The 25,686-nt window shown below is 43.5% G+C and overlaps 6 protein-coding genes across 6 annotated transcripts; 3 read left to right on the forward strand and 3 right to left on the reverse strand.

The window, feature by feature from the left end:
- Positions 1-216: 216 nt before the first annotated feature.
- On the reverse strand, positions 217-1,556 carry MELLADRAFT_106996 (uncharacterized protein; the record flags this gene model as incomplete). The annotated part of the gene is made up of 3 exons (XM_007410713.1): positions 217-435; positions 1,081-1,262; positions 1,529-1,556. The coding sequence occupies 3 exons, from the start codon at positions 1,554-1,556 to the stop codon at positions 217-219; spliced, it is 429 nt and encodes a 142-aa protein (XP_007410775.1).
- Positions 1,557-7,346: 5,790 nt separating this feature from the next.
- On the forward strand, positions 7,347-8,591 carry MELLADRAFT_106998 (uncharacterized protein; the record flags this gene model as incomplete). Its single annotated transcript, XM_007410550.1, has 2 exons — positions 7,347-7,688; positions 8,541-8,591. 2 exons carry the CDS (start codon positions 7,347-7,349, stop codon positions 8,589-8,591), a joined length of 393 nt encoding a protein of 130 aa, XP_007410612.1.
- A 6,534-nt stretch (positions 8,592-15,125) lies between these two features.
- On the forward strand, positions 15,126-15,972 carry MELLADRAFT_87451 (uncharacterized protein; the record flags this gene model as incomplete). Its single annotated transcript, XM_007410551.1, has 3 exons — positions 15,126-15,251; positions 15,344-15,573; positions 15,666-15,972. 3 exons carry the CDS (start codon positions 15,126-15,128, stop codon positions 15,970-15,972), a joined length of 663 nt encoding a protein of 220 aa, XP_007410613.1.
- Positions 15,973-17,362: 1,390 nt separating this feature from the next.
- MELLADRAFT_63621 (uncharacterized protein) lies at positions 17,363-19,307 on the reverse strand (the record flags this gene model as incomplete). The annotated part of the gene is made up of 2 exons (XM_007410712.1): positions 17,363-19,137; positions 19,160-19,307. 2 exons carry the CDS (start codon positions 19,305-19,307, stop codon positions 17,363-17,365), a joined length of 1,923 nt encoding a protein of 640 aa, XP_007410774.1.
- A 1,058-nt stretch (positions 19,308-20,365) lies between these two features.
- Positions 20,366-24,043, reverse strand: MELLADRAFT_77914 (uncharacterized protein; the record flags this gene model as incomplete). Its single annotated transcript, XM_007410711.1, has 3 exons — positions 20,366-22,253; positions 22,316-23,723; positions 23,790-24,043. The coding sequence occupies 3 exons, from the start codon at positions 24,041-24,043 to the stop codon at positions 20,817-20,819; spliced, it is 3,099 nt and encodes a 1,032-aa protein (XP_007410773.1).
- Positions 24,044-24,339: 296 nt separating this feature from the next.
- MELLADRAFT_52671 (uncharacterized protein) lies at positions 24,340-25,117 on the forward strand (the record flags this gene model as incomplete). The annotated part of the gene is made up of 6 exons (XM_007410552.1): positions 24,340-24,399; positions 24,490-24,522; positions 24,600-24,648; positions 24,726-24,811; positions 24,883-24,970; positions 25,065-25,117. 6 exons carry the CDS (start codon positions 24,340-24,342, stop codon positions 25,115-25,117), a joined length of 369 nt encoding a protein of 122 aa, XP_007410614.1.
- Positions 25,118-25,686: the final 569 nt, after the last annotated feature.

Genomic DNA, 25,686 nt, shown 5'->3' on the forward strand with positions numbered 1-25,686 from the left:
TACAAGAATCATACTGTACCATCAAGACCCTCAATCATCTGCTCTATCCCAATCACAGCATTGATGGCAATTTGATCGAGGAATTTCCAGTGTCTGGAAGCAATGCACTTTATTCAGAAACCCAAGGGCAAGACCAGTTCTCCTCACCAACGCTAGTAAATTTCACTTCCCATCTGCACGGGTCAAACTACTCTACTGGGAAGAGCCCAGGTCCTGTCAACCAAACGACGGAAGAATACGAAGACAGACTCCACGAGGATGAGCTTTCAACCCAGCAGCAAACGTGTGACTTGCCTTTGCCTGATAGTCTGGATGAATGTTGCACGCCGCCTTACTCTGAATCATATGAAATGGAAGAAGAGTCTCCCTTTCAAGTGGAAGTCGATACTCCAATGTCGGATTCTGTGTCAGCATTTCAGAAGGAACAAAATCCTCCTAAAATCGAAACAACCAAAGCACTGGGGAGTAGAATTGCTAGAACTCCTAGCCAGGATTACAGGGAGTTGAAAGCTCAAACCCGGGCGTTATATAGGCGATCCCAACACCCTCAGTCCTTGTGGCATTGGCTCTCAAAAACCTCCTTCAAAGAATGTTATCGCATTGCGGCTGATACATAAAAATAAAAATACTTTTAAATGCCATGTAAGATACAATTGTTTGATCGATACATATAAATGACAATACTTTTAAATGCCATGTAGGATACAATTGTTCGATTGAGACTTACAATTAATGGTACATGTGATGGATGAATGGATGATGTTTAAAAATGCTTTCATCGATTTTCAAGTTTCAATCAAAGGTTTCTTTTCATTTCATCTTTACCAAACACTCAACTGGTGATCAGATGGTCAACGATGATCATTTTGATCTCTTGTTGACCTTTTTGGTTGACTGTTTGGTAAACAAAAAAACCAAAAATCAGCTTTTCATTTTGCCCCTTGCAAACGGGGCAAAATGAAAAGTCGCTTCTGTGTAACGACTTTTGGGAAAAACAGCCGAACGGGCCCTTATTGTTTGGATGTCTACCAACAGCTCCTCTTGTAAAGAGTCTGGCTTTCTCAATTTCTTGGTGCACACCAATCTATTATTGGTTTCAGCAAGAATAGGTTCTGGGTGCTCCTTCTGCTGACGTCTAAGTTGATTGAGTTGATTGAGCGTGACGAACAAGCAAAAGATACATAGGCCTACTGAGAAACAAGCCATTGCAACGGCCACAATTGGAACAGGTTCTGTTGTTGGAGTTTGTGAGATGCTTTGACCTGAGAAGATACTATTGGGAGATGGGTCGAAAGATTTGAAGGATTCGGTGGTAATTTGATCAGGTTCTCTGATTGCTTGATTAGTGGGTCTGATACATCTCGGGCTATAAGACTTTGTAAAAGGCTTTTACGGGGCATCCCACGAGTCCGACTATATTTTGTGTTGTGCTGGCGAGGTTGAACTATCAAGAGAGACCACAACATTGGCTTGATTTGCTGATAGCACGGCTCAATACTGGATCAACTGTGAAGCGCTTTCGGCGCACCGAGTTGAGCTGCAATCATCACATTCATGTTTTTGCTTGTCAAGCTTGGGTCCTTGGCGAGGGAATTTTGTCCAGGGGTGTATTTATACGTGGGATCTCACAAATCCCTGATGCTCTCATCCATGATCCCACGGGTTGTTCCTGGTTGTTCCATCAGGTGTTCAGTTGGGGCTACTGAGCGTTCAGTCATGAAGACGTCAGCAAGACTGAGTGTTCAGGTCAGCTGGGCACCCATTGGCCTGCGCCTGGACTCAGACTCATGAGTTTCAGGCGTACAGAAACTTGCCTTTGTCTTGCAATTGCAAGACAAACGCGAGCAAAATGGGAGCGAAATGCGCTCACCAATGGGCCCCCGACGTTGGGGGCCTTCCCCACGGGCACTGTGAATGATATTTTTTGTCACACATACACCATTTCTGCCAGTTAAAATTGAGATAATATTGTGGAGTTAGTGAATAGTCTTGATGTGCTGTAAGATAGGCTTGAGGGTATACTAAAGTTTCATTGATTGAAGGTATCACACAAAGAGTGTACAAAAAGTTAGACTCACTCTCAATTTTATTTGGAATATACATAGTTACACAATTGGGATCTACTCCACTATACCTTATCTCTTCAGTATTCAAATTAGAAGCACTTTGTGGAAAAAGCAAAAAATGTTGTTGACTGCAAGGGAAGATACAGCCGTTCCGATATTTCTTGTTGCTCCGTTTTGAAAAAGAAAAAGTGAAACTCGGTGAAACCTAAGTTTTTACTCGATAAAACTTTGAAATTGGCTGTAATTCAAGGAAATACAGCCAATTTTCAGGTTTTAACCAGTTAAAACTTAGGTTTCGTGCTCAATCTTTTTTTTTTCAAAAATGTGAGCGAGAAGAAATATCGGAATGGCTGTACTTGGCTTGATTGGCTTGAAAGTGAATCCAGTTTGAAATGAGATTGTTTCGGTAGGTTGAGAAATTTAGTCATCTCAACCATTGATGATATTTATGATTTGTTTATAGGGCGTTTTCGGGGAAAGCTAGCCTGGGATCCATCATAGCTGCACCAGACGATGGCATGATGCCATCGAGTATATTCCAAGATTTTTGTCTGGATTTGAAGTTATGCCCATTTTAAAGAGCTCCCTGTCAGACAACAGACACGGAATGCCCAATTTGGAAAAAACATATGTTGAGGCTCCCCATTCACTGGCAATTCAATGGTGTAGGTTATGTTTGATCAAGCTAGGGGAGCAAAAAGGATTGTCCCTGAGAGGAACTCCCTGAAAATGACTCTTTTTGTGAACATCTTGATTGATATGATGAGGGACATATCATCTCTTATGTGATGGAGGATTGGTGTCACCTGAGTGATATCTTCACATGGGAAAACAATTTTAAGATACATTCAAATGAATTCCACATCAAAAGATATCTGCCCACATATTGTTCAACTCACCTGAAACCCCCATCCCACCACACCTTCCACAAAAATATACAAATCACAATAAGAAACTAATGATTTGAAGATCTGATTTTTCTCACTTTTTCTAATTTACATGCATATTCCCAATTTGTCCAATTTAAATCTTTTGTATCAAGTTGAGTCCCAATTAATTTTGATAATTGCAATTGACTTGAAAATTCATTCAAACTTAATCTTACATTGGCTTCTGTTAAATCATTTGCACCTTTTCTGATATTTACAAAACTTTCTTGAATTTTCTGAAACGTAAAAAAATAGTTCGAAACGTAGTATTAGAGATCGTGATTGGTGTTCATTAATCTAGTGGGATATGGCACGAAGGGTGTCACCAGCCGCTCTGTCATGATACGCACCATTCAGAAGGATATGCTAATAAACCCGTTTTCTGTACGACCAACCACAGTTTGTCAGCACTTAGGGTTACGAGCTCGAGAGCCGGGGTTCACCATCCAACAGGAACTACCGCCTTTGACCAGTCAACCACTCCGCTCTACGCTCACCACATCCTTCGCCAATAGTAGCGTATCGTCCGTTCTTTTCATCGCAGTGCAAAGAACGTTTGGTTCTGCATATCTCCTATACATCTTCAGTCTTTTCTCATAGTTCAGTTAAGGTTTATCTCGTAATCGGGGGATAGTTTCCACATCAGTATTTTCAACTGTTTTCTTCCCTGCACACGAATACATTAAACTTTAAGCTGCATATATTTTTTTCCCGAGGTCTTGCATGGAAATTCACAGACTGCTAAATGGAGATGCCAACGGACATAGAGCGGGGGACGCTAATACAACGCAGCAACGTCTGGCGGAGTTATTGCGAACGTACGACAGACGCGGTGGAAGTACCACCATCGACATCTGGGAACTTCGGCGCAGGTTTGCTCACATCGTACCTTTCACCGACCCGAATTTTCTACCGAGATTCTCAGATTTCGGGTTGTCGGCCCGCGAGCTCGACCTGGAGAGAGGTAGAGTCTCATTCCAGCTGGGCGGCATCATCCCAGATCCCGAAATCCAGATCGAACAGACCCCGCCAGTTGTCCTACACCCAGGTGCTTTCAGGGATTTCAGACCCCGTAATGCACCCCCTCCCCGACAGCCCCAGTTTCAACGTCCACCACCACCTCAGAGGCTACCGCCAATCCAACAACTCGACTTTCGCCAACAAGGCGGGGCTTTGGGTGCCACGGGCGCTGCAGCTTTCGCCGCGAGACAACAGATCCGACCAGTCATTCCCCCTCTTCGCGAAGTTCTCAACCCGCTCGGCCTTACAAACGACGAGATCCAAGCCCCACCAGTCCCATCTGCCTCAAAATCCGACAAGAAGAAGCGCAAACACAAGCACAAGAGGCGCTCGTCAAAGGGTAAGAAAAGAAGGAGAGACGGATCTCCCTCTTCAAGTTCTTCATCATCATCCTCTGAAGACGACAGCTCGAGCGATTCCGACGAAGTTGCAGACAACCTCCCGTTCATGGTGGCCAAAGATAGGCCTACCGAACCCCTACCACCAGCAGCTCAAGCGATCGCCGACCATGTTGCTCGATACAAAAAGGCAGGTTGGTCGGTTTCAGTCGATCGGTTCAACTTGGCGACAAACAGACCGCTCGGTTTCCCTTTCAGCCTCGTACCAGCCCTTCTCAGAGGCTACTATATCTGCCCAGGCAAAGTTTTGTTTCCTGACGAGACCGACTCTAAAAAATCGCCAAAACCCACCGATACTTTCGTTTCGGTCAGACACCTGTTCGCAGCTGAACGCGACTGGAGGAGGGTTATCGACCTCATCGGCACCTCCATCACGTTCGTCTTCCCATCAGCCGGAGACGACATCAAGAGCTACCTTGAACACCTCTACGACATGTTGCAGCTCTTTGCTGAACACGGCGACTGGTCCTTTGTTGTCGATTACGACGCCAGGTTGCGCATCGCCTTTGCCACCAGGCCGGCCCTCTCTTTCGGGGATTTCAACAGCCCAGCCTTGCTTGCAGTCAGGCAAATGGCGACCAGCGCTTGCCTCAAAAACGCGCCAGCCCCACCTCCCCCTTCTTACTACCCCTCCACGCTCCCATCCTACCAATCCCGTGCGTCTACGTCCAACAACGTTGCTACGACCAACGCTTTCACGAGGACCCCTAGGGAATCTACCCAGCCATCGAGGCGCAGGTCTACTACGTCTTCTACGCCACGTGCGCCATGGCATGGTAATATCAAACCACGTAAGCAAAGCCACCTAGCTTTCTCCAAACCTCCAAACTCTACGACCAGGTCTCTGACAGGACCATTGTTCTATCCGCCCGTAGCGAACAAAGGGGCACCACCACATTTACAGTTATGCGGCAACTGGAATGTTGGTATGTGCAGCGAACCCTGCAGAACGGGGCGAATCCACAACGTATGCGACGTCGTCGGATGCAACGCGTCCCATACCAGGAAACACCATTACGGCTCAACGTAGCCAGGCCAACGAGCCGTCCAACCATTACGTGTTACAAGAAGTGACAAACGACCTGACCAAGTAAGCCCACCAAGGCGCCAACTGTTGCGTTAGACTCCTTATGCAATCAAGCAACTAACATGAGATCCTTTTTATAGCCAAGAGGAAGCGAACAACGCGGTGAGAAAGTTCCGAAGAGGTCTAGAATGGGACTGGATGAACTCTCGAGGTTTCTCAAGCGCAATCGACGCAAGCCTCCACGCCCAACCCCTGCCAAAGCCACCTGACCTAGCCAGCGACCCCTGCGCAGCCTACGCCATCAAACAATACCCGGAGGTGTTCAAGATCGTCTGCCCAGTAGACGTACCTCTTCTCAGTCATCTCCTACTCGAACATCCCAATAGACCTTTCGTGAACTCGGTCATGCACGGCCTAACTCACGGTTTCTGGCCGTTCGCAAGCCTACCCTCACCAGATACCGTAGATCATCCAAACCACAGCGTCTGTAACGATCATCCGGCGGCCCTCGAAAAATCAAGAGACGAGGAGCTCGAAGGTCAACGCTACTCCTCTCCCTTCTATCATTTGCTACCTGGCATGAAAGTGTCACCGCTTCTCATGGTAGAGAAACCAGGATCGAACAAACTCAGAGTGTGCACTGACATGAGCTACGGCTCACCCTCCCTTAACGACCTGATCGACAAAGACAAAGCCAGAGTCTCCTACGACTCACTAGTCTCGTTCGGACCATACATGACGGATCTCAACCCACGCAACGGTTTCCTACTGTTATGGAAAAGTGACGTAGCCAGGGCGTACCGCAACCTTCCCATGGCGCTCCAGTGGCAAGTACGTCAGATAATAAAGATTGGCAACCTATACTACGCTGATCGTTGCTCTAACTTCGGCTCCGCTGCGTCTCCAAAGTTATGGTGTTCCGTGTTCTCTCTGGTTCTATGGATTGCAATCAACAAACTTGGTGTTCGACGTATCAACAACCTAATGGATGACACCTGGGGGATCACTCATTCCGACACCCTCACGAATTACAAGGGCGAACAAGTCCCGCTTGACCAAGCCCTCCTACTCCTGCTTTTCGACACCGTCAATATGCCGTGGGAGTGGAAGAAGCAATTGCACGGACCACAACTAGAGATCATCGGCCATTTTGTCAACGCGGAAAACCTCTCTTTTTCTCTTTCACCTGAAAAAAAAGCAGCTTTGGTAGAAGCTCTGAGATCTTTCACACGCCGACCAAATCACCGGTTATGAGATTGGCAAAGGTTGTTAGGTTGGGCGTCGTGGGGACTCAACACATTTCCATACGGTCGGCACGCTCTTCAATCATCGTGGGACAAACTTGTCAACAAGTCGTCGAAATTCGCACCAATCCATGTGAACAGAGAAGTCCAGGACGACCTGCGATGGTTGGCGAATTGCATCGAGTCCTCACCGGGGCAATTCTTCCTCGAAGCCTCCACGTGGTCGGTTCGACAGGCCGATGCTTTGCTAGTCACCGATGCTTGTCCTACCGGCTTGGGGATCTGGTCGCCCACCACTTTAGAAGGTTTTTACCACGCCATGCCACCCCCAACTAGGGACATCTACTGGATGGAGTTGCGAGCGGTAGCCTTTGCCATAGCGCTGGCCACCTCCAAGGGCGCGAGAAAAATTTTCATATGTTCTGACTCAATGATAGTTTGCGACCTTTTCCAATCCCACAACCCAATTCCCCTTGTTCGATCCCTCTTCCGCGCTATAATTCACTTGCTCGTTTCAAAGAAAGCGGATGTCAAAGTAGCGCACATCCCTGGCGTGAAGAATGTTTACGCAGACGCTTTATCCCGAGGCAAGCTGGACGCTGTCTTAAATATCACCCCCCAAGCTATCCTTTTACCACTGCCCCAACCAGACTTTTTTCCAGATGGTGGATATCGTCGCTAACGCGGACGAGCCCGGACCAACCAGGCGTCAATTCCTCGAACTCCTGACGGAAGCCGACGCCGCCCAAAGCTTAGCTCATTCTACAAAAGCCACTTACCGCTCAGGTCTTTCCTCTTTTTTAAAATTTTGCATAAAATCGAAAACACCACCTATCCCGACTGTCGACAACCTATGCCAATATATTTCAGACGCTGCGCGCTCAATTTCACTTCGTACCAATAAACCACTAGCCCCCAACTCTATCCAAGGATACCTCACGGCGATCGCAGCTGCTTACGAGCACCTTTACCCGGATATACGTCTAGCTACCAACTCACCTCGCGTACGCAAAGTACTACGAGGGGTAAAAATTCAATTCTCTTTACCCGTCTCAAGAAAAGACCCTCTTACAATCCCAGACCTCATCTTAGTCTCATCTTCCTCACAACTCACCTACGACGACCTCCTGTTCACCGCGATGATCATAGTGGGTTTCCACGCGCTACACCGGCTGGGGGAGATTTCATGGCCCGACTCACCATCTCACAGGAACGGTCGCAAACTAATACTCCGGTCTTCCTTCTCCCTGTCACGCTGTGGTGGTTTCGCAAAATACACTCTCCCTCACTCAAAAACCGACCCATATTTCCAAGGTTCGACGATTATCGTAGCGGGTTGCGACATCCCAGGAGCTTGCCCGATCACGGCCATCAATCGCTACCTACTGCGGCGAGACGCGCGTTTCAAGAACACCACGCCACTTTTTCTCAAATCGGATGGGCAGCCACCTACCAGATCGTGGTTCCTCAATTGTTTCAGACGCTATTTTAATGCCAACAAATCAGGACACTCGATGCGATCAGGAGGAGCGTCAGCCTTCGCGCAGGCTGGTCTACCGCTCGATCATATACAAGATCTAGGGCGCTGGTCCTCGGAAGCATTCAAGACTTATGTTCGAGACCACCCAATCATGCGACTGGCCGTTACGAGGGCCCACCCCCTGTCGATGGAGAACCATATAGGATCCCAAGTCATTTTTGACTCCTAAACCTGAGTAAGCCCTGTCTTTCTTTCCGGCTTTTTTTCTCCCGTTCATACTCTCCAACCCACGCCACACCCATCAGGCACAGTCACCCCTTCACTACCCCTTCACCACTCTTCTGCACCTTTTTACCCTGTGGGTTCCTTCGCCTAGGCGGGTGGTAAAGGGGTGCCTCATGCAAATGTCTCATGCGCCCGGCCCTGACGGCCGGTGCGGTTCCCGCGTAACCACACTCAGAGAGCTGCCATGAGCAGAACAAGACTAGCGCCGTATACACCCGTGAGACACATCCCTCGTGATTGGTGTTCATTAATCTAGTGGGATATGGCACGAAGGGTGTCACCAGCCGCTCTGTCATGATACGCACCATTCAGAAGGATATGCTAATAAACCCGTTTTCTGTACGACCAACCACAGTTTGTCAGCACTTAGGGTTACGAGCTCGAGAGCCGGGGTTCACCATCCAACAGGAACTACCGCCTTTGACCAGTCAACCACTCCGCTCTACGCTCACCACATCCTTCGCCAATAGTAGCGTATCGTCCGTTCTTTTCATCGCAGTGCAAAGAACGTTTGGTTCTGCAGATCTCCTATACATCTTCAGTCTTTTCAAAATCCCGCCCGCCCACTCCTCAATTTCAAGCCGTGAAGCTTTGTTTTCTTTCTTAAGTTACTGGTCTCATTATCTAAGTTCATTTCATCTCCGAAAAAAAAAAAAAAGAAAGAAAAAGAAAAAAAAAAAAAGAAGAAAACACGGTTATCCAAAAGTACATAAGTTTCATATCTAGCTATTTTCCCTTTACGTAATTTCTGTTTTTTACAACAACATAGTCAGGCGGCGCGTACCGGGTTCGCGCTTTGTACCTTAGGATCCGGAAGCGCGTCGTTTTTCCGTTTTTTCGCGGTATGGTAAGTGGCTAGCGTGTCTCTGTTATCCACGTCCGCACATTAAGCCCGGGTCGTTTTGTCTAGTTGTCTTGTAATTTTCGCTCGCGAGCGCCTGATCTGTTGTTATGGCCTCATTTGTCCTCGGTCCTCCCCAAGGGGTGCCTCATGCAAATGTCTCATGCGCCCGGCCCTGACGGCCGGTGCGGTTCCCGCGTAACCACACTCAGAGAGTTGCCATGAGCAGAACAAGACTAGCGCCGTATACACCCGTGAGACACATCCCTGTTAGCAACTCAATTTGTTGTATTGAAAGGAAATTGATAAAGCAAAGTTCGATCTTCTATCAAAAATTTCAAACATCCTATATTCATGACTCCTAATGAATTGAGTGTTCCTTCGTTCATATTCATCGAGTTCAAAATAACTTGTGTTGTTGAAGTGAGTTGTAAAAATCATTTGAGTTCAAGCGTCCTTTTAGAGGAGTCCGATTTGATCAGTGGTAGATTGACAACAGACATGGGGTATTCAAGATGCGTTATTTGACATTGATCAGGCAAAATGGGAAGACGCCAAAGGTATTTTGATAAACGTGTTGGGTAACATGGGACTTGAAAATAAAGAGCTTATGATCTTCTGAGAAGCGCAAATCACTTGTAGTCTTGTAGTACATATGATGTTTAACATGAGTGTGGTGAAGTTGAACTCAATAACATCTTTCCTTCCCTCTGCACTTCTTTTGAATACAAGATCCTTAGGCACAAATTCCTCGTTTGATGATTATTTTACACCATGAATAAATTATCTACTTCAGAGTCAAGACATTACCATGTGATTTATCTTGCAGCTGTGTGTGTATAAGTGTGAGCAAATTTTAGCCTGGTGGCAGATACGGACAAGCAAAGGGAAGACATAGACAAAAAGTCGGCTGAAAGAGGTTCTACAGTGTACAGAGTGTCTTATCTTGATCAGGCTGATAGCATATGAGATGAGAAATATCTGCAAAGCTGTAAGAAAAAAAGAAAGAGTATGTACAAGCAGATAATGACATACATATTATCGGTTCCGCCATTGAGAACAAGAGATGATTCATCCACAGAAATCTCTTCAGTAGCACTGACTAAGCTTTCAAATACATTCTGCATAATCTAGTGACGGTAAGAGCAGGTATGGTGACCGGTAGATTGGCACGATGAGAAGAATGTCAAGCAAAGGAAGGTCCACATGGATCTGAGTAAAGTATGTCACCAAAAATGACCAAATCAGGTAGGATGTCTTGGGTAGAGTTGCTGATTTTAAGACATCTTTTGCAGATATTTCACCGAGTTGAGCATTGTTGCCAAAGGCCCCAAACTGCAGGAAGAGGTAGGTTCAGCCGATGAAGTTTAGGTGATTAAGTTGAAATGACTAAACTGGAGTTTGCTATGATGATAAGATGATAGCAGTCTTTTGAAGTGAAATGAATGAAGTCATGTTGTAGTACTTAGAGCATCGCCACCAGCGACCCTGGACTGTCAATTCACGTAACGTGTATTTGACATGTCCAGGTCAGAATTCAGATTTCACGATCCACCAGTGAAATAAACTCCCACCGTAGGGCAGCTGTCCGAGTTTTTTCGACATCAGCACCAGGTCTCTCGGTCTTGACCCTCAGGTTCTTCGGGGGCGTCTCAAAAGCTTGTGTTACACGATTTGAGCAACCGTGTAACTAATTTTGCCCCATTCGATACATTGTTTTCTATTAAAATAACTTTATCATTGTTGTGGCAGTGGTAATACGATAAATACCTTCCACAATGATATGTCAATTATTCATCTTGAAGCCAAATGTGAGCATTGACTGGGAGGAAAAACAGTAGAGGCATTGAGAGGGTAAGTTTGAGTTTGTTGTCCAAAGGTTATAAAGCCACACAAACATTATTCACTGCATCCGCTTGCTCACATCTTATTTCCACCTCTCGCCTAGAAAAGGTCAAGAACATCATTAAGTTTGCACGCATCTATTCCCTCGCTCCATCTCGTTCGGAATGAATCATATGTATAATGATGATAGGCCACCATCAGGTCAACGTACGTGCTGCTATGTTTAACATGGCGTGCGTAAGAACGCGGAGGAAGGGTTACGGTCTGGTCCAGGGTGTCCGGTGGCCGTTGCCCTTCCTGAAGGGAAAATACAACGTGTCACACGTCGGAAATACTGCCCTGTATGACTGGTTGCGGTTCAGGACTGGTGGGGATGCTCTTATGGAAGTCGGCTTCAGACGAGGAAGATAAATCCATTAAGTTCATTAAATTGAATTCCATGCCTTTATCGATTGATCCGTCGAACTTTCGTTTTAACCAATCAGATTCACCAGGAATCCCTACTGAATAAATCAATTCATGTTCTTGAAGTTGAAGTTGAAATTCAGTTGAATTCAAAGTTGGATCGAATTCTTCATGATGAGATTCTTGATAAATGGATGTTAAGTTTTGACTTGAATAAATTTATTTCCCTAAACCGGTATATAACATCTGAAACTTTGAAATATACCATGTGAGCTCAGAATGGTATGTATAAGATTGTTACAAAGTTAAAGGATTTGATTGAGTTAAAGTTCACAATGCAAATATCTTTCCCCAAAGATTGAAGTTTCTTAAACAAGCTTCCAGAAAAGAGCCTGACAAAGACAAGATGAACATCTCAACTGCTCATCCAAGGCATTTTCTCAAGCAAAATTTAGATCAGTGGTCTCCTTGTAGCAAGCGGGATGTAGGAACTTCCAAAATAAGATCCTCAGATAGACGTAACCGGCATGGAAGCCTCCATTATTGTCTGAAAATTTGCCTGGCCTTATCTTTCCAAGGAAACAATCTACACTTCATACATTACCTGCACCGTGTCTGGATTCATGTAGCATATTGACATGCACACACAAAGGACTTTTGACAGACACTTGAAAGCCCCTTGGAAGAGATCTCCACAGCAGGGGTGTCTTTGCCTTGTCAACTGGGATATTGACACTGATCAGTTGACTCCTGCTGCTGACAATGGATCCCACCAATCCTATAAGCAAACAATTATTCACAAAGCGTGCTCAACAAAATGCTCGGTCTAAATGCAACCAAGACTTTTAAATTTGTTCACAACTCTCTGTGTGAGAGAATTGATGTGCTACAAGGATACAGACATGGTTCTGGCTAAAAATAACAATGTGGTAGGGGATGTCAGAGGGGCATGACAATGACTAAGGCAAAAATAATTACTTAGGATTTGTCTGAAACCAATCAACCTTGGGTATCAAATTTTCCGTTCATCATACACTACGCCAGATTTCAAATTTACCGCTGAGTTTAGAAAATTGAGAAGACATAGAAAATTATATACAAGGCAGAAAGGGTCAACAAAATAGGCTTTTGCTATTTGCGGCCCACATGAAATCCATGCAGGCACTGTCCAAATTACGCCTACACGGTTGTTTTCTGCCAAAAAGCGCCTACATTTATGATGTAGGCGCTTTTTCCTTTTTCAAATGACGCCTACAGGCTGAAAAACCAATGTAGGCGTCATTTGTGTACACCTACATTCTAAAAATAAAATGTAGGCGCTATTATCAAGCGCCTACATTCTAAAAATAAAATGTAGGCGCTTTTTTTGAGCGCCTACATTTTTTTTCCATGTAGGCGCTCAAGTTAGTTATAAGGGTCTTATACACGTGTGAATACAAATCTGTAAGGGTGCTGGTATTAATATATAAGGGTGTTGGTATTAAATTATAAGGGTGGTGAGATTAATTATAAGGGTGGTGAGATTAATTATAAGGGTGTTGGTATCAAATGATAAGGGTATTAAATGTAAGAGTGTGCATTTGATTATAAATTATAAGGGTCTTATAATTAATTATAAGGGTGTTGCAATTAAATCATAAGGGTGTTGGAATTAAATTATAAGGGTGTTGGTATTAAATTATAAGGGTGTTGGTATTAACATATGTAGGCGCACAAAAATTACGCCTACAATCAAAAAAAGATGTAGGCGCATTTTCGTGACGCCTACACAATTTAGGCACTTCAAATCTACGCCTACATTTTATTTTTAAAATGTAGGCGTACACAAATGACGCCTACATTGGTTTTTCAGCCTGTAGGCGTCATTTGAAAAAGGAAAAAGCGCCTACATCATAAATGTAGGTGCTTTTTCGTGGGAAACCTTCATGTAGGCGCTGTTTTGGCAGCGCCTACATGGATTTTGTGTGGGCTGCAAATAGGAAGGGCCAAAAAATATGGAAAAACAAGGGTTGAATTCTCCTGTGTGTGCCCATCATATTGCATATTTTTACACAACTTATGGCATCAGTGTATATCAGGTCAGAAACTCAGTTTGTGGCCAAAACTGGCAGTCATGGAGGCATTAACCTTGCAAGACCAACAAAATTGTCAATTTTGTGTCAAATTCTGTAATGGCTGCCCATTCTGGAAGCTACATGTTCAATTTACCAGATACACATTTGAATGAGTGGTGTGTGTCCAAAAATGAATGAGGTACAGCAATCACTGTCCCCATCAGCAAAGCTAAAAGAGCTTCTAAATCTTTTCTGCAAGGGTTTTATTCATCCAGATGAAAATTGTAGATACAGTCTGTGGATTTCATATTTTGCAACTGTCAAATGGATTGAAAGAAAATTGTTGTATTTGTGATTGTTCAAAAGTTTCTGCCCAAGCCTGGGTAGTTTTGGACAAAATTTGAGTTTCTGACCAAATACAGCCCAAAAGAAGTTCTCTTTGGAACATCTTCAAAACTCAAGGTAAAAATATGCAAAAATATGCAAAATGATGGACATCACAGGCTGATCCAACCATACTTTCTTCAAATTTTTCCAACCTCTCACGCATTTCTGAAAATTTTCTACATCTTTACTTTTCTAGACTCCATGGTAAATTATTGATTTGGTGTAGTGATATGATTTTGAGGAATGTAGACCTTACATATAATACAAGTGTTTTTCGAGGAAAAAAGCCTTGAGCATGTCTTATTTACCTTTTTTTAAATCCCCAGTCAAGGAGGTTTGCCTAAAGCTTGAATAAGTCACCATTTTGGGGGATCATAGCTTTTCAAAATTGAGGGGTGTTGGGTGAAAATCTAAAGATTTCTTGTCAGATTTCTTGATTGACTTGTAGAGTCACTTATGGTTATGAATAATCTGGTATGGTCGAGACTCAAATAAGCAGGGTTGGCAATGAGGGTTGGATCAAAGGGATTCCAGAAAGGTCTTGGAAAAGGCACAACACGTATGCTTTCCCTTCAAAAGAAGTATCCAACTCTTTCTCATTCCTTGATGAACGCTGAGTGTGTCTTGATGTGCCGGCAATCTTTATATCTCAACCCCAATGGTCAGACCATGGTCACTGACACTGAGCATCTGTCATCTGTTAGTCGGTGGGCCTTGTGTTAAGCAGCAAGCTAGGGTGTGCGCTAGCTTAACATAAGCCCCAACTCCCGCAGAGACAGTCTTTTACTGGGGCTTTGTCTAACTCCGCTATTGTTTTCTTTGTTCTGGTTCTATTAATCTTGGTTTTCATAATTTCTCCAAATTACTCAGGTGCATTCTCAAGATGATCCCTCGCCTTGGCATGTGTTTCATCAAACAGAACTTTTCATCTCGCGTTATTCCTAAACTTATGACCCCAAGGCAACTGCTAAAAGCAATCGAGAAACCCGATCACCAGTTCAAGGTGGTGGATGCATCCTGGCATATGCCAAACACGAATCGTTCTCCTTTGGCTGAATTCGAAAAAGGACGTCGACTACCTAATGCTGTGTTCTTCGATCATGACAAAATCTCCGATCTCACTTAGGCCGGTGGTTTACCTCACATGAGACCCAATCTTGATACCTTTCAAGTGGCTATGAACGATCTGGGAATATCCGTTTCCAATACTGTAGTCTTCTATGACTCTCTGGGCATATTTTCCGGGCCGCGCGCAGCCTGGCTCCTACACGTACGTAGAATGAGTTCGCTGCTCGGGCACTTAGATTGGGGAGAATCACTCGATCCTTGAGGTGACAAGTTGATATTTTCATCTCGTAAAAGTCATTTCACCATCCATCGATTGCAGTTCTTGACGGTGGCCTTCCGCTTTGGATCGCTGAAGGCTTACCAACAGACTCTGGGCCTCCAAGTCCGGTTAAAAAATCAGATTATCAACTTATAGCAAATCATGAGGATTATGAAGGGAAACAATATGTGACCAGTTACGACGATATCATTACTAACATCACAGATCAACGCATGGAAATCCTCAATGCTCAAACCCGCCCAAGGTTAGTGGACTCAATCATCCGCCCCATGATTGAACTTTGCACCAATTAAAGAAGTTGATTCTATTCGGTGGTACGGCTTGCTCACATCACAGGTTTGAGGGTACAGCACCTGAGCCGAGGGCCAGTTTATCGAGTGGGCACATTCCAGGTTCACTCTCTCTACCATTCTCAGAACTCTTGGCTACACACAAAGAAGGTTACCGCACCTCTTTATCACCCGAGAAGCTGGAAGAAGTCTTCACATCCACTTTTGGTTCAGCTGAGCGCTGGGAAGCAGTCAAACAAGGAGAAAAACAATTGGTTGCCAGTTGTGGGAGTGGCATGACAGCCTGTATTATTTGGTTAGCGATCCAGATTTGCTCAGGTAGTGATCAGGCCAAGGTTACACTCTACGATTAGAGCTGGACTGGATACGCTTCGCGTCCAGGATCGCCTATAGCTATGAACCTTAATGGTGAACAAGATAAATGATATTGAATTGAGTATCTTTAGGTGGGTATTGTATCACCAGTGTTTTGCTTTTGAAGGATGTTGTAGTTGATGACATATACCACACATACTCAGTGAAGTAATATTCAGCTGTCGTATTATTGATTTGCTTTGACCAACATTCAGTTGGCCATTCATCTCCAAATGGGTGACAGTCTGGTGGTCTCTTCTGTGGACCATCCATTGAGTCACTGGGCAAATCTGATTGCCTCGTGTTTTTGAATTCCGAATAAAGTGAGTAGACTAGCAAGATATAAGCAAGAGACAGCAACAGTAATTTAGTCTAGGGCCATAAGAAGGTCCCCTGTAACACACAATTTTGAAGCTGTCAAGACACCTACACATTCCATCCAAGCATGACTACCATATGAACTTTTTAATCGCTGAAGGGGATTGTGGCTTCTGCTTGAGATGGGCACAAAAGGATAGGCAAGTGACAGCTTTTTTGTGCTCAGTCAAGACAAACTCAGAAGATTTATGGGAATTGGCAGAGGTTGGATAAACTCCAACCATGCGGAAAAGCATAGCCATATGATGCATTGGAAACTCAACCACAAGCAATGAAGACATACTGTGAGTGACTACAAACAATACCATGCTCCAAGGAAATGTGATGCTGTCAAGATGTACAGTAAAACACCAGAGCAACATCTTCTTTCCTGTGATCCACTGCTGAGGACCTGATCATATGTCACAACAAGCAATAATATCTTCCAGCTCTGGTCATATCCCAGATTTCTCTAGTTGGGAACCTTTACATATCAACTGGTTTGTTGCTCCATTGAAATAATCAGGTGCTTTAACTGACAGACGTAGTCTTGGTGAGGGTGAAAACCTCACATATTCATTTAAATCCAGGGGAATATAAAGTTATCAGGATTCATCCAATGAAAGGACAAGATAATGAGGAAAAGTATGATACCAGACAAGGAAAAAATTCTTTAATGGAAGACAATGTATTGCTTAGCTCTAATACTTCTTCAAAAAGTGTCTTGTGTGTTTTCTCTCAGAAAATTGGCACTGGTAAAATGCATTCTGTCTCCACCCCCCCCACTGAAATGATGTGTTGTGGCTTGTCCTGTGGAAATGCAGACTCCAGGTCTTTTAAGATAGTTGAAGCTACAGTCTTCACATAAATTATGATTCAGTTGCACACATTCAGTCAAAACACATAATTACTGAGTGGAAATTAAGTAAAAGGCTTGATGTATGCATATATAATATTCTGTATCCTCTCAAGTGAAATATGATGACACTTTGACTGATGGCAGTCCCATGGACAATTTGGACCTTCAGAAGCTCAGGTGTCTCCATCTGTTCTATGAAGTGAATTCATGCCAAGTGATTGATAAATGTGATTATGACTTCTAAGCAATAAGTTCCATTTTTCTATGCTTCCTGAAGGGCTGTCTTGAATTGCAGCTGGAGTTTCTATGTATTCCTGTGAACCGGGCATAATTTGAGTTACTAAATTCCTCCACAAATTAAACAAATAAGCAATACACCGCTTTGGAAAGTAATTCTTGCTTTTGAACCCACCAAGCCCAAGAAAAAGAGCTTCAGGACTATCAACTTGGGTGCCATACTGAAGATGCACAGAATCGTAGTTGAAGAGGTGTTGAGAATCTTTTGTACAAAAATCTAACAACTTCCATTCAGAAAACTGCTTCTTGAGAAAGTTCCATGCATGGTTTATCAATCTCTCAAGTTGGGATTCAGTCAAGTGTTCTTTGTTCAGAATCCTGATCATACCAAGTACCACAACAGTAACTTTGTACTCTGCCATGCTGACAGATTTTGTTATGATGTTCATATCTTGGACCACTTCAGGTGGTACATCTTCTAGATGGGGATGTCCATTCATTGTCAAGTATTTCTGATTCAAATCCCTGATCAGGTCTTCAAAGAAAATATGAACAGCTCTGCACATTTCTCTGCCAATGGGGGTATGAAACTGTGCAGCATTTGAACTCAATAACAAGACATCTTGTGGTGGTTTGGTGGTATCTCCATATGAATACCAATATTGTCTTGAAAACTGTTCTACTCCCCAGAATGCATGGTTCCTGATACCTATCCTTCCATAAAGACCACCTTGAATTGAGTTTGAATCAGCTTCATATACATCCACAAGTCTTTGTATATGCTGAGATACTCCATCTCCAGGTATGCCAGGTGTTCCTCTCCTTTGTGACCAATCTAAGGCAAGTAAATAAACCAGTGAGAAAGATACTTTGTTAGGATTATCAATTCCCTTCAAATACCTCAGGTAGAAATAAGGATTGGATGCATTTTGTGATACAAATTTAGTATGTTCCCTCAATGCAAAATCTTTGAGTTCTGCATTCTTCCAGTTCTGAAAGAAATTTTCCACATAATCCCAGCCATCATTCAGGAGAAATTCAAGATTTTCCTTCCTGCTGCCTTCAGCCTCAAAGACCCTTATAAGACCAAGAAATACCATAACAACCCCATAGCTTGCATTCTTCACTGCCTGAGTTACGGCTTTGATTGCTTCAGGATTATTTCCACATTTAAACTCCAAAGCCTTGTATATCTCAAGGAAAGACTCAAATATCTTGTAACAAAGTGTTGGAGACAAATTGGCATTGAGGATTCCAATCTTCTGAAATAGGAAAAATTTGTTTTTTGCCCTGGGACTCCTGCTGACTTTCCAATGAGATTGTGAATGTATTCTTGGCCTTGAGACCTTGTTTATACCTCCTTGTAAATTGAGATTCCTGGTTGAAGGAACCTCCATATCCCATTTCTTGAGTATGTTTCCATCACTGTTCTGCACAATGTTTTGAATTTGGTTCTTCCTTTTTCTCAATTTGGATTGAGCTGAAGCTGCTATCCGTGTCAATCCACTATCTGCTTGTACTGATGTTGCTTCTCTTGTGACATCATCAATTTGTGAGTTCTGAATGGATGTGAGCATGTGTAGACTTCCATCCAATCCTGGCACTTGAGCAAGATCACATGAATCCAAGTGGAATTCTTCTGGAGGATAATCCACTTCCATCCAGGAGCTATACTCTGATGTACATCTTGGACTACCCCATATTTCATTCTCTGATTGAAGCCCTTTGCATACCTTGAGAGACAAGAATCTCAGAAACAGTAAAAGAAGAGAGCTCCATGGCCTCGAGGTTCCTAGGTTTCCTTGATTGTAAACTGTCATGAATATTGTTGAATATGATGGGTTTTCTGATGTTGTCACTGGCACCAAGGGGGACAGACATCTTTATATGTGTGTGCAAATATGAGACTGAAACCTTATCACATGGAACTGAATGGTGTGATCATTGGTTCAAACATGTTAGGAATTGAAGATCACCCAGAATGGAATTATATTTCTGTGGTGTATGATTGTCAGATCTCAATGGACTTGATTGTTTTGTATCCTTATCATCTCAATAGACCCAGTAGTAAATGAAAATTTTCATGTCTCACACCTTGATGCGCCCAAGGCCTTTCCAGGAGAATTCATGGGCTCATATACAATTTCAATATTTTGGTACCATCACTTTTGAAGAACAGGAACTGAAAAGCTGCCAAAACGTTACCATATCCATTGACCTCCCTTGGATTGGCAGCAACTCACAAACTGCAAAGTACATCTATCACTAGTCCTATATACACCTATCATCAGGAAAATTGTAGTCATGCGGTGCATACAGGTTGTACGGTCCTGAATGCATATCTGGACTGGGTGCACCTGTCAGGCATGCAGGATTCTTCATCCTGTGTGCACCCCGTACCACTCATACCAATCACATGTATTTGAGTACACACTGAAGGGTACATGTGTTATGTCGCTCATTCAATCTGTATCACAGTATTCTTGTAGGCCCCACACACATCTCACTTGTATGAGTGGCAGTGGTGTCCTACATGAAGACATGTCATGTAGCTGTGACATGACCAAGGGTGCGGGAATATATTCTGTTTTCAACATGACCACACAACTTGTATTCACTACATGACCTCAATTTGCCCAGTGTGTATCACTAAAATAGAGCTTTGAACTAGCTATGATCATGGCAAGTTGATCCAGCACTCTTGCTGATACTCCTGAAGCCCCATATTTAATTTAAAATGTCAGTTTGGTGGAGTGAGGTCCATGTTTTCATTTCAATATTTACAGAATGTGCATTTCTGATCAGAATGTGCTTAAGGGTGTGTTCACTTTTGCATTTAAATTTGGGCTACCAAACACCCAAATTTGTCATTTTTACTGCAATTGTGCAAATACCACGGTAAAATAATAACAACCAAACGGGGCAAAGTAAAAGGGGCAAAGTGAACAGCCCTTGATAAACTTTTATTACACATCACTTTGCAATCTGCTATTCAAGAAGCAGCAGTTTCCAAACAACCACAACTAAAATCTTGAGAGATTTGACACATGTAACTGTTAAAACAATCTCCATCATCTGCCACACCCAAAACCAACAATTAAAAAGTCATGTGACACTGTCAACAAGCGACTCACTGATAACTTCATACAATCTTTCACATACTGATATTTCTACCTAAGAAACGTAGTGTTATTTCGTTATTTACTTTGCTCTTGTATCTCGATGTGCCTTCATGGGGCAAAATAAAAGTTAGAATCCAGTACTACAGACTATTTTTTTGCAAATCTAGACCCACATCATATATAGCTCATGTAGATCACAAGCAAAAAAATGAATAAACACGTCGAATTGAACCTGAAACTCAAGAGAAACCGTCCAAATTGGCACTACTCAGTCATCTTTGCTTAATGCAGAAGCCTTTGCTAACATCTCATCTACTGCCATAGGTTCCCAATCAACAGCTCCAGTACCATCTTGGGATAAAGTTTTGACAAACACCACATCATCTTCCATGTAAATCACTAAACCTGATGAGTGTTTCTGATTAGACTGGTATTCTCTTGAAACTCTATATAGATACTTTCCCTTAGATTCAAGTGATTTACCAAGCGGAATGAGAATTAAATTTAATAGAGCCGCTTCTTCTTCAACGATCGATTCGAAAGTGACTTCCTCAAATCCGGCTCGTCGGGTGACTTTAGATCTAGACTTGTCCTTTGATCCCGATCTTCCTTGGCTATCCTTAGAAGATGATAGGTCAATTAGAGGCCTGGCAACCAGATCAGGCTTTTCGAGTTTCGATTCAAGGTCAAGACCGAGTGATGACAATGAACGAGCTTGATTCATCATTTCAATTCCTCGAGCAAACCCGACTCGGATCGCGGGGACTTCATTGTTCAAATGATCTGGGAACACGCCTTTCCACCAATTGCTCCATGCTCCAATCTGATCCATATTCCCAGTCCTTGCCACTAACCAAATCCATAAAGTTTCAAGCCATTTGACAAAGAATTCAGAAAACAATCCATCAAGTATTTCACGATTCGTGATAATAGTCGTCCATCTAAGCAAAGTATTAAAAGCTTTGAGGTCTTGTTGTTTGGGATTGATGATCAGGTGTGCTTTTAAGTATCCGGCTAAATTAGGCACTAAGTTTTTAAGTACTAGCTTATCCCAGTCTCGGCGTTTGAACACATCCCGTTTCCATACTAACAAGTCCTGAAGCATATTCTGTTCTTTGGTACTATCTTCAGCCGCTGTAAATTTCCATGCCTTCATCCATGTCGCCAACTTCAATTTTACTTCCTGTAATACTAATTCATTACGATACGAACCAAGATGTTCCAGCCACGGAAATACAAACAAATGCAAAGCCATCGATGGTGCTCCCTCGTCATTGGTTGAAACTGAGTTCGAGTGTCGGTCTCGAAATCTCCAGCTATCGATAGAAGATACAAGTCTAGGTAAAATGAGTTGATCGAGGAAATTGTCGTGAACAAATTGAGGTAGGAGGGGTCTCCATCGAACAAAGACTTCGATCATATCTTCACACTGAACAGGATCCCAAGAATTGACAGTCGATCTTATCTTAGGTACCCAATCGTTCCAAATCAAGCTTTCATAAGCTGTCATCTTGCGGTTGACGTTGGGGTTTCTTGTCGCTTTGTCATAATAAAAATCCATAGAGCTCGTAATGTCATCCGCATTTCCTTGGTGTGAACTATTCGAATTGTTCTCCAGGCGAAAGCATTTTTTAAAGCGTTTCAATTCTGCGACAGAGAGGTTGGGCTGTTGCAATACGTCCCAATTTTGCCACACGCGTCGTAACTATGATTAAGATTCAGTCAGTGAAAGTCCAAGAAGATGATTCTGGTACAATGAGAACTCACAATTGGAGCGAGAGCAGAGACTGCGACCTCATCCAAGTTCATATCGTCATATTCCACCCGTTTATCATCTTGAAAAAACTCCAAGAGCTCATTGAAAGATTCATCGAATTGTTCCAACATGCCACATATTTCTGCACCCTGAGTATCTTGTTTGATGATGCTGAGGATGTTAAGATACGTAGCCTTGATCTTGGATGAGATGGCGATAATTCTTTTCATATTGTTAAGCTTTTCTTCTTTGATCTTCATCATTTCTGCCGATTTGGCTCGATCCTTGGCCAGTTGTTCTTGTTTCTGTTTGATTGCACTTCCCTCCTTAGCCAGATTGATAAGATTTCCTTTGCCCATATCACAAATCAATGCAAGATTGTGCATCAATTCAGGTAATCGTTGTTCTTTTGACTCTTCGGTGGGTCCTTTAGAATGATGGAGTAATGTAGTACTCAAACTAGGAAGTTTACGACCTGTCAAGTCAATAATTTCACCTAATCCCGAATTCAAGCCTGCATTTTCTGGATCATCGGCTAATTCAGATATAATATCTTCATAAGTTCGATGAATTACTTTATTCTTCTTCTTTTCCGCCTTCGGTTTCGCTTTCCACGCTTCTCGGACGACCTTGGTTTCTTTTTGGGATCGATCAACCTTTCTACCTTTTCGATCTTCGTCATCATCAACAATCTTCCCACTCCGTCGGTCTTCCTCTTTGGCCTGCTTCGTACGTTCTTCAAATCCTTCGTAGCTAAGACCCATTCCTTTTGGCCTTACTTTACTCTCCAATGGCGTTACGATACCTTCACCTTTCGCCCCCAAGCCGGTTCCAGACTTCCATCCCATCTTTTCCAACATCTTGAGACCCATCGATGAGTGTTTGCTACTGGCAAGTTTGTCAAAATGCTGTTGCTCGGCTCGAGAGAGAGGCTTCTTTTGCACTATGGGTTGCATGGACTCAGAGGCTGAAGCGCCAAGGAACGATCGCCGTGGTAAAGATGGGGAGTCCTCGGCTTCTGAATTTCCTTTCATCGGGGAATCGTTGATGGCTTGATTGTCCAACTCGGTGGTCTTTGAACCGATTCCTGCTCTTCTCAAGCCGGGGTTCGTTGATCCTGAACTCAACATAGCGCGAAAGTCGTTGTTGGACGCTGACGCGCCTAGACCCAGGCCTGCCCCAAGACCAAGTTTGGGACGGTTGAGATTGCCCATGTCTGGATCGTCTTGCTCATCCATGGCGGCAGTGTTCTCCATCTCATCATGTTTTTCAGAGTCGGATTGGTCAGATTCATCCCCAGAGCTCGTAGATGAGTCAGATTCGCCCCCTTGAGTACCAGGACCTTGGATCGAAGACTCGTGAGCTGATACATCTGGATCGAGGGTGTCTTTCGACGTGGATGGTACGAATAATGGAGTCCTATAGCGCAATCAGATGAAGTCAGTCAATAATTCAAGGTGATCGAAAATGAGAATCGAGGCTCACTTGTGCAAACGTTTGTCAACCTTTTTTGATTTTCTTGAATTCTCTTCTTCTTCTTCATCACCAAAAACACCATAAAGTGCATCTTCTTTGCCATCCCTTCTCATTTTCTTTGCTCGTTTCGATTGATAAGGATCGCGAAATAATTCATTTGCTGCTTTCAAATCACCATCTTCAAAGTCGTCATCAGCGCTAGAATCGTTCGAGCTCGAATCAAGGTCGGATTCGTCCAACAGGTTGTTTCTTCTTTTACCCATTCCGATGTGTGATGCTGCAGAGGTTGACAATGCGATCGAATTTGTTTCAAATTATTTGGAGGAGGCTGGTTCTGGCATTGAGTTTCAAATGCAAGTTTGCACCGGGCACGCACGAGGCGACAGTGAGGTAAATCGCTATGAAGGGGCATCAATAATGTCACATGCGGGACTGTCTGATGACAGGTCTCCTTGGCTCCCGCTCATTCAAACTCATGTTCTTCACGATCCCGATTCCCAGAACACCAAGTCAGATGCTCCAGCCAATTTAAACCGCATTCGATTACACTTCAACATCAATGGCTAACTCTCGTCTCGGTGGGCAAGAACGCACACTTATAGCCACCATTGGAGATGAGGTTAGCTTTTTCTGACGTCATCTGATTCGGGCCTTAAGACATCACCGCCTCAATGAATCTAACATGTATCTCAACTCAAACCTCTCAAAGGACTCTATCACTGGTCTACTGCTCGCTGGAACGGTGAGCCCACATTCATCAATTCGCCGGACCACTTCACCACTGATCGAATTTGGTGGTAATCATGAACGATCTGTCAGGGTCACATCACTCAGAAGGGAAGCAAGAATTTCCTGGTGGTAGATTCAAGTTGAGCGCAAATTACTCTTCACCCTTGACATTACTTCATGCTGATCGGATCAGAAATATATCCTCTCTGAGTCTAGAAACCTCCGTCGAGACTATCCAAGCTACATTTGATGAATTTACAACAGGTCGAGATGACATTGCGATTGTTTTGATCAACCAGCACGTATGTTCCTCGTCAATTTAATCGTTTGAGATTATCATCTTCATTTAGTGATTTTTCCGAAAACAAAATAGATTGCGGACAAGATCAGGCCTTCAGTCGACAAGTATGTAGCCGCATTTCCCGCGCTATTGGAAATCCCATCGAAAGATCACCCATACGGTCAGTCTAACTCTTTCTTGAGATGAATCTGGGCTGCATCTATTCTCAGGCTCACATACTTATAAATTGAATTTTCATCTTGGCTCTGTCTTAGATCCCGAGAAAGACAGCGTGCTAAAGCGGGTTCGAAAGTTGTTTGGGGAGTAGGGGTCTCAATTATGTACTCTCAGGCTCTTAACGTGTCTCTAGTACTTTTTTTCTCTTTTAATCTATCTTCTCTATCGTCTTGACCTGAAATGACCCTGGTGTAACTTGTAGGTGGCTGATGACTTTCAATGTGGTTTCAAAGTTTGATTTCAGAATATCGCATCTTGGTATGCGTGATGAGCAGGATCTTTGTAACTGAGAGATGCTTCTACGGCCCAGTGTGATCCGGGTGAAACTTACCTAAATAGCATTTGGAATCTCCAACCAAAACATTTGACATGCACAAGCTTGTGAAACCACCCTATATTGTACCCTTACAGGCAATGGGTCATAGTGGTCAGGGCCGAGAACTTTTGATCTCCCATATTGCATACATTATGGTCTATCGCAGTACTGCATTCACACATCAATGTTTAGCCTTATGGTTTACGCGATAGGAGAGGAGACAAATGGCCTGAGGAAAGAGAGATGGGAAAATAAAAAAACCCTGAAACAAGAGACAAGGGTGTTCTATGAAAGTGCAAGTGGAGCTTACACAGTTTACCCATAAAACAGCTGAACTACTGAAT

Source organism: Melampsora larici-populina, assembly GCF_000204055.1.
Source record: "Melampsora larici-populina 98AG31 unplaced genomic scaffold MELLAscaffold_21, whole genome shotgun sequence".
In the NCBI taxonomy this organism is placed as follows: Eukaryota; Fungi; Basidiomycota; class Pucciniomycetes; order Pucciniales; family Melampsoraceae; genus Melampsora; species Melampsora laricis-populina.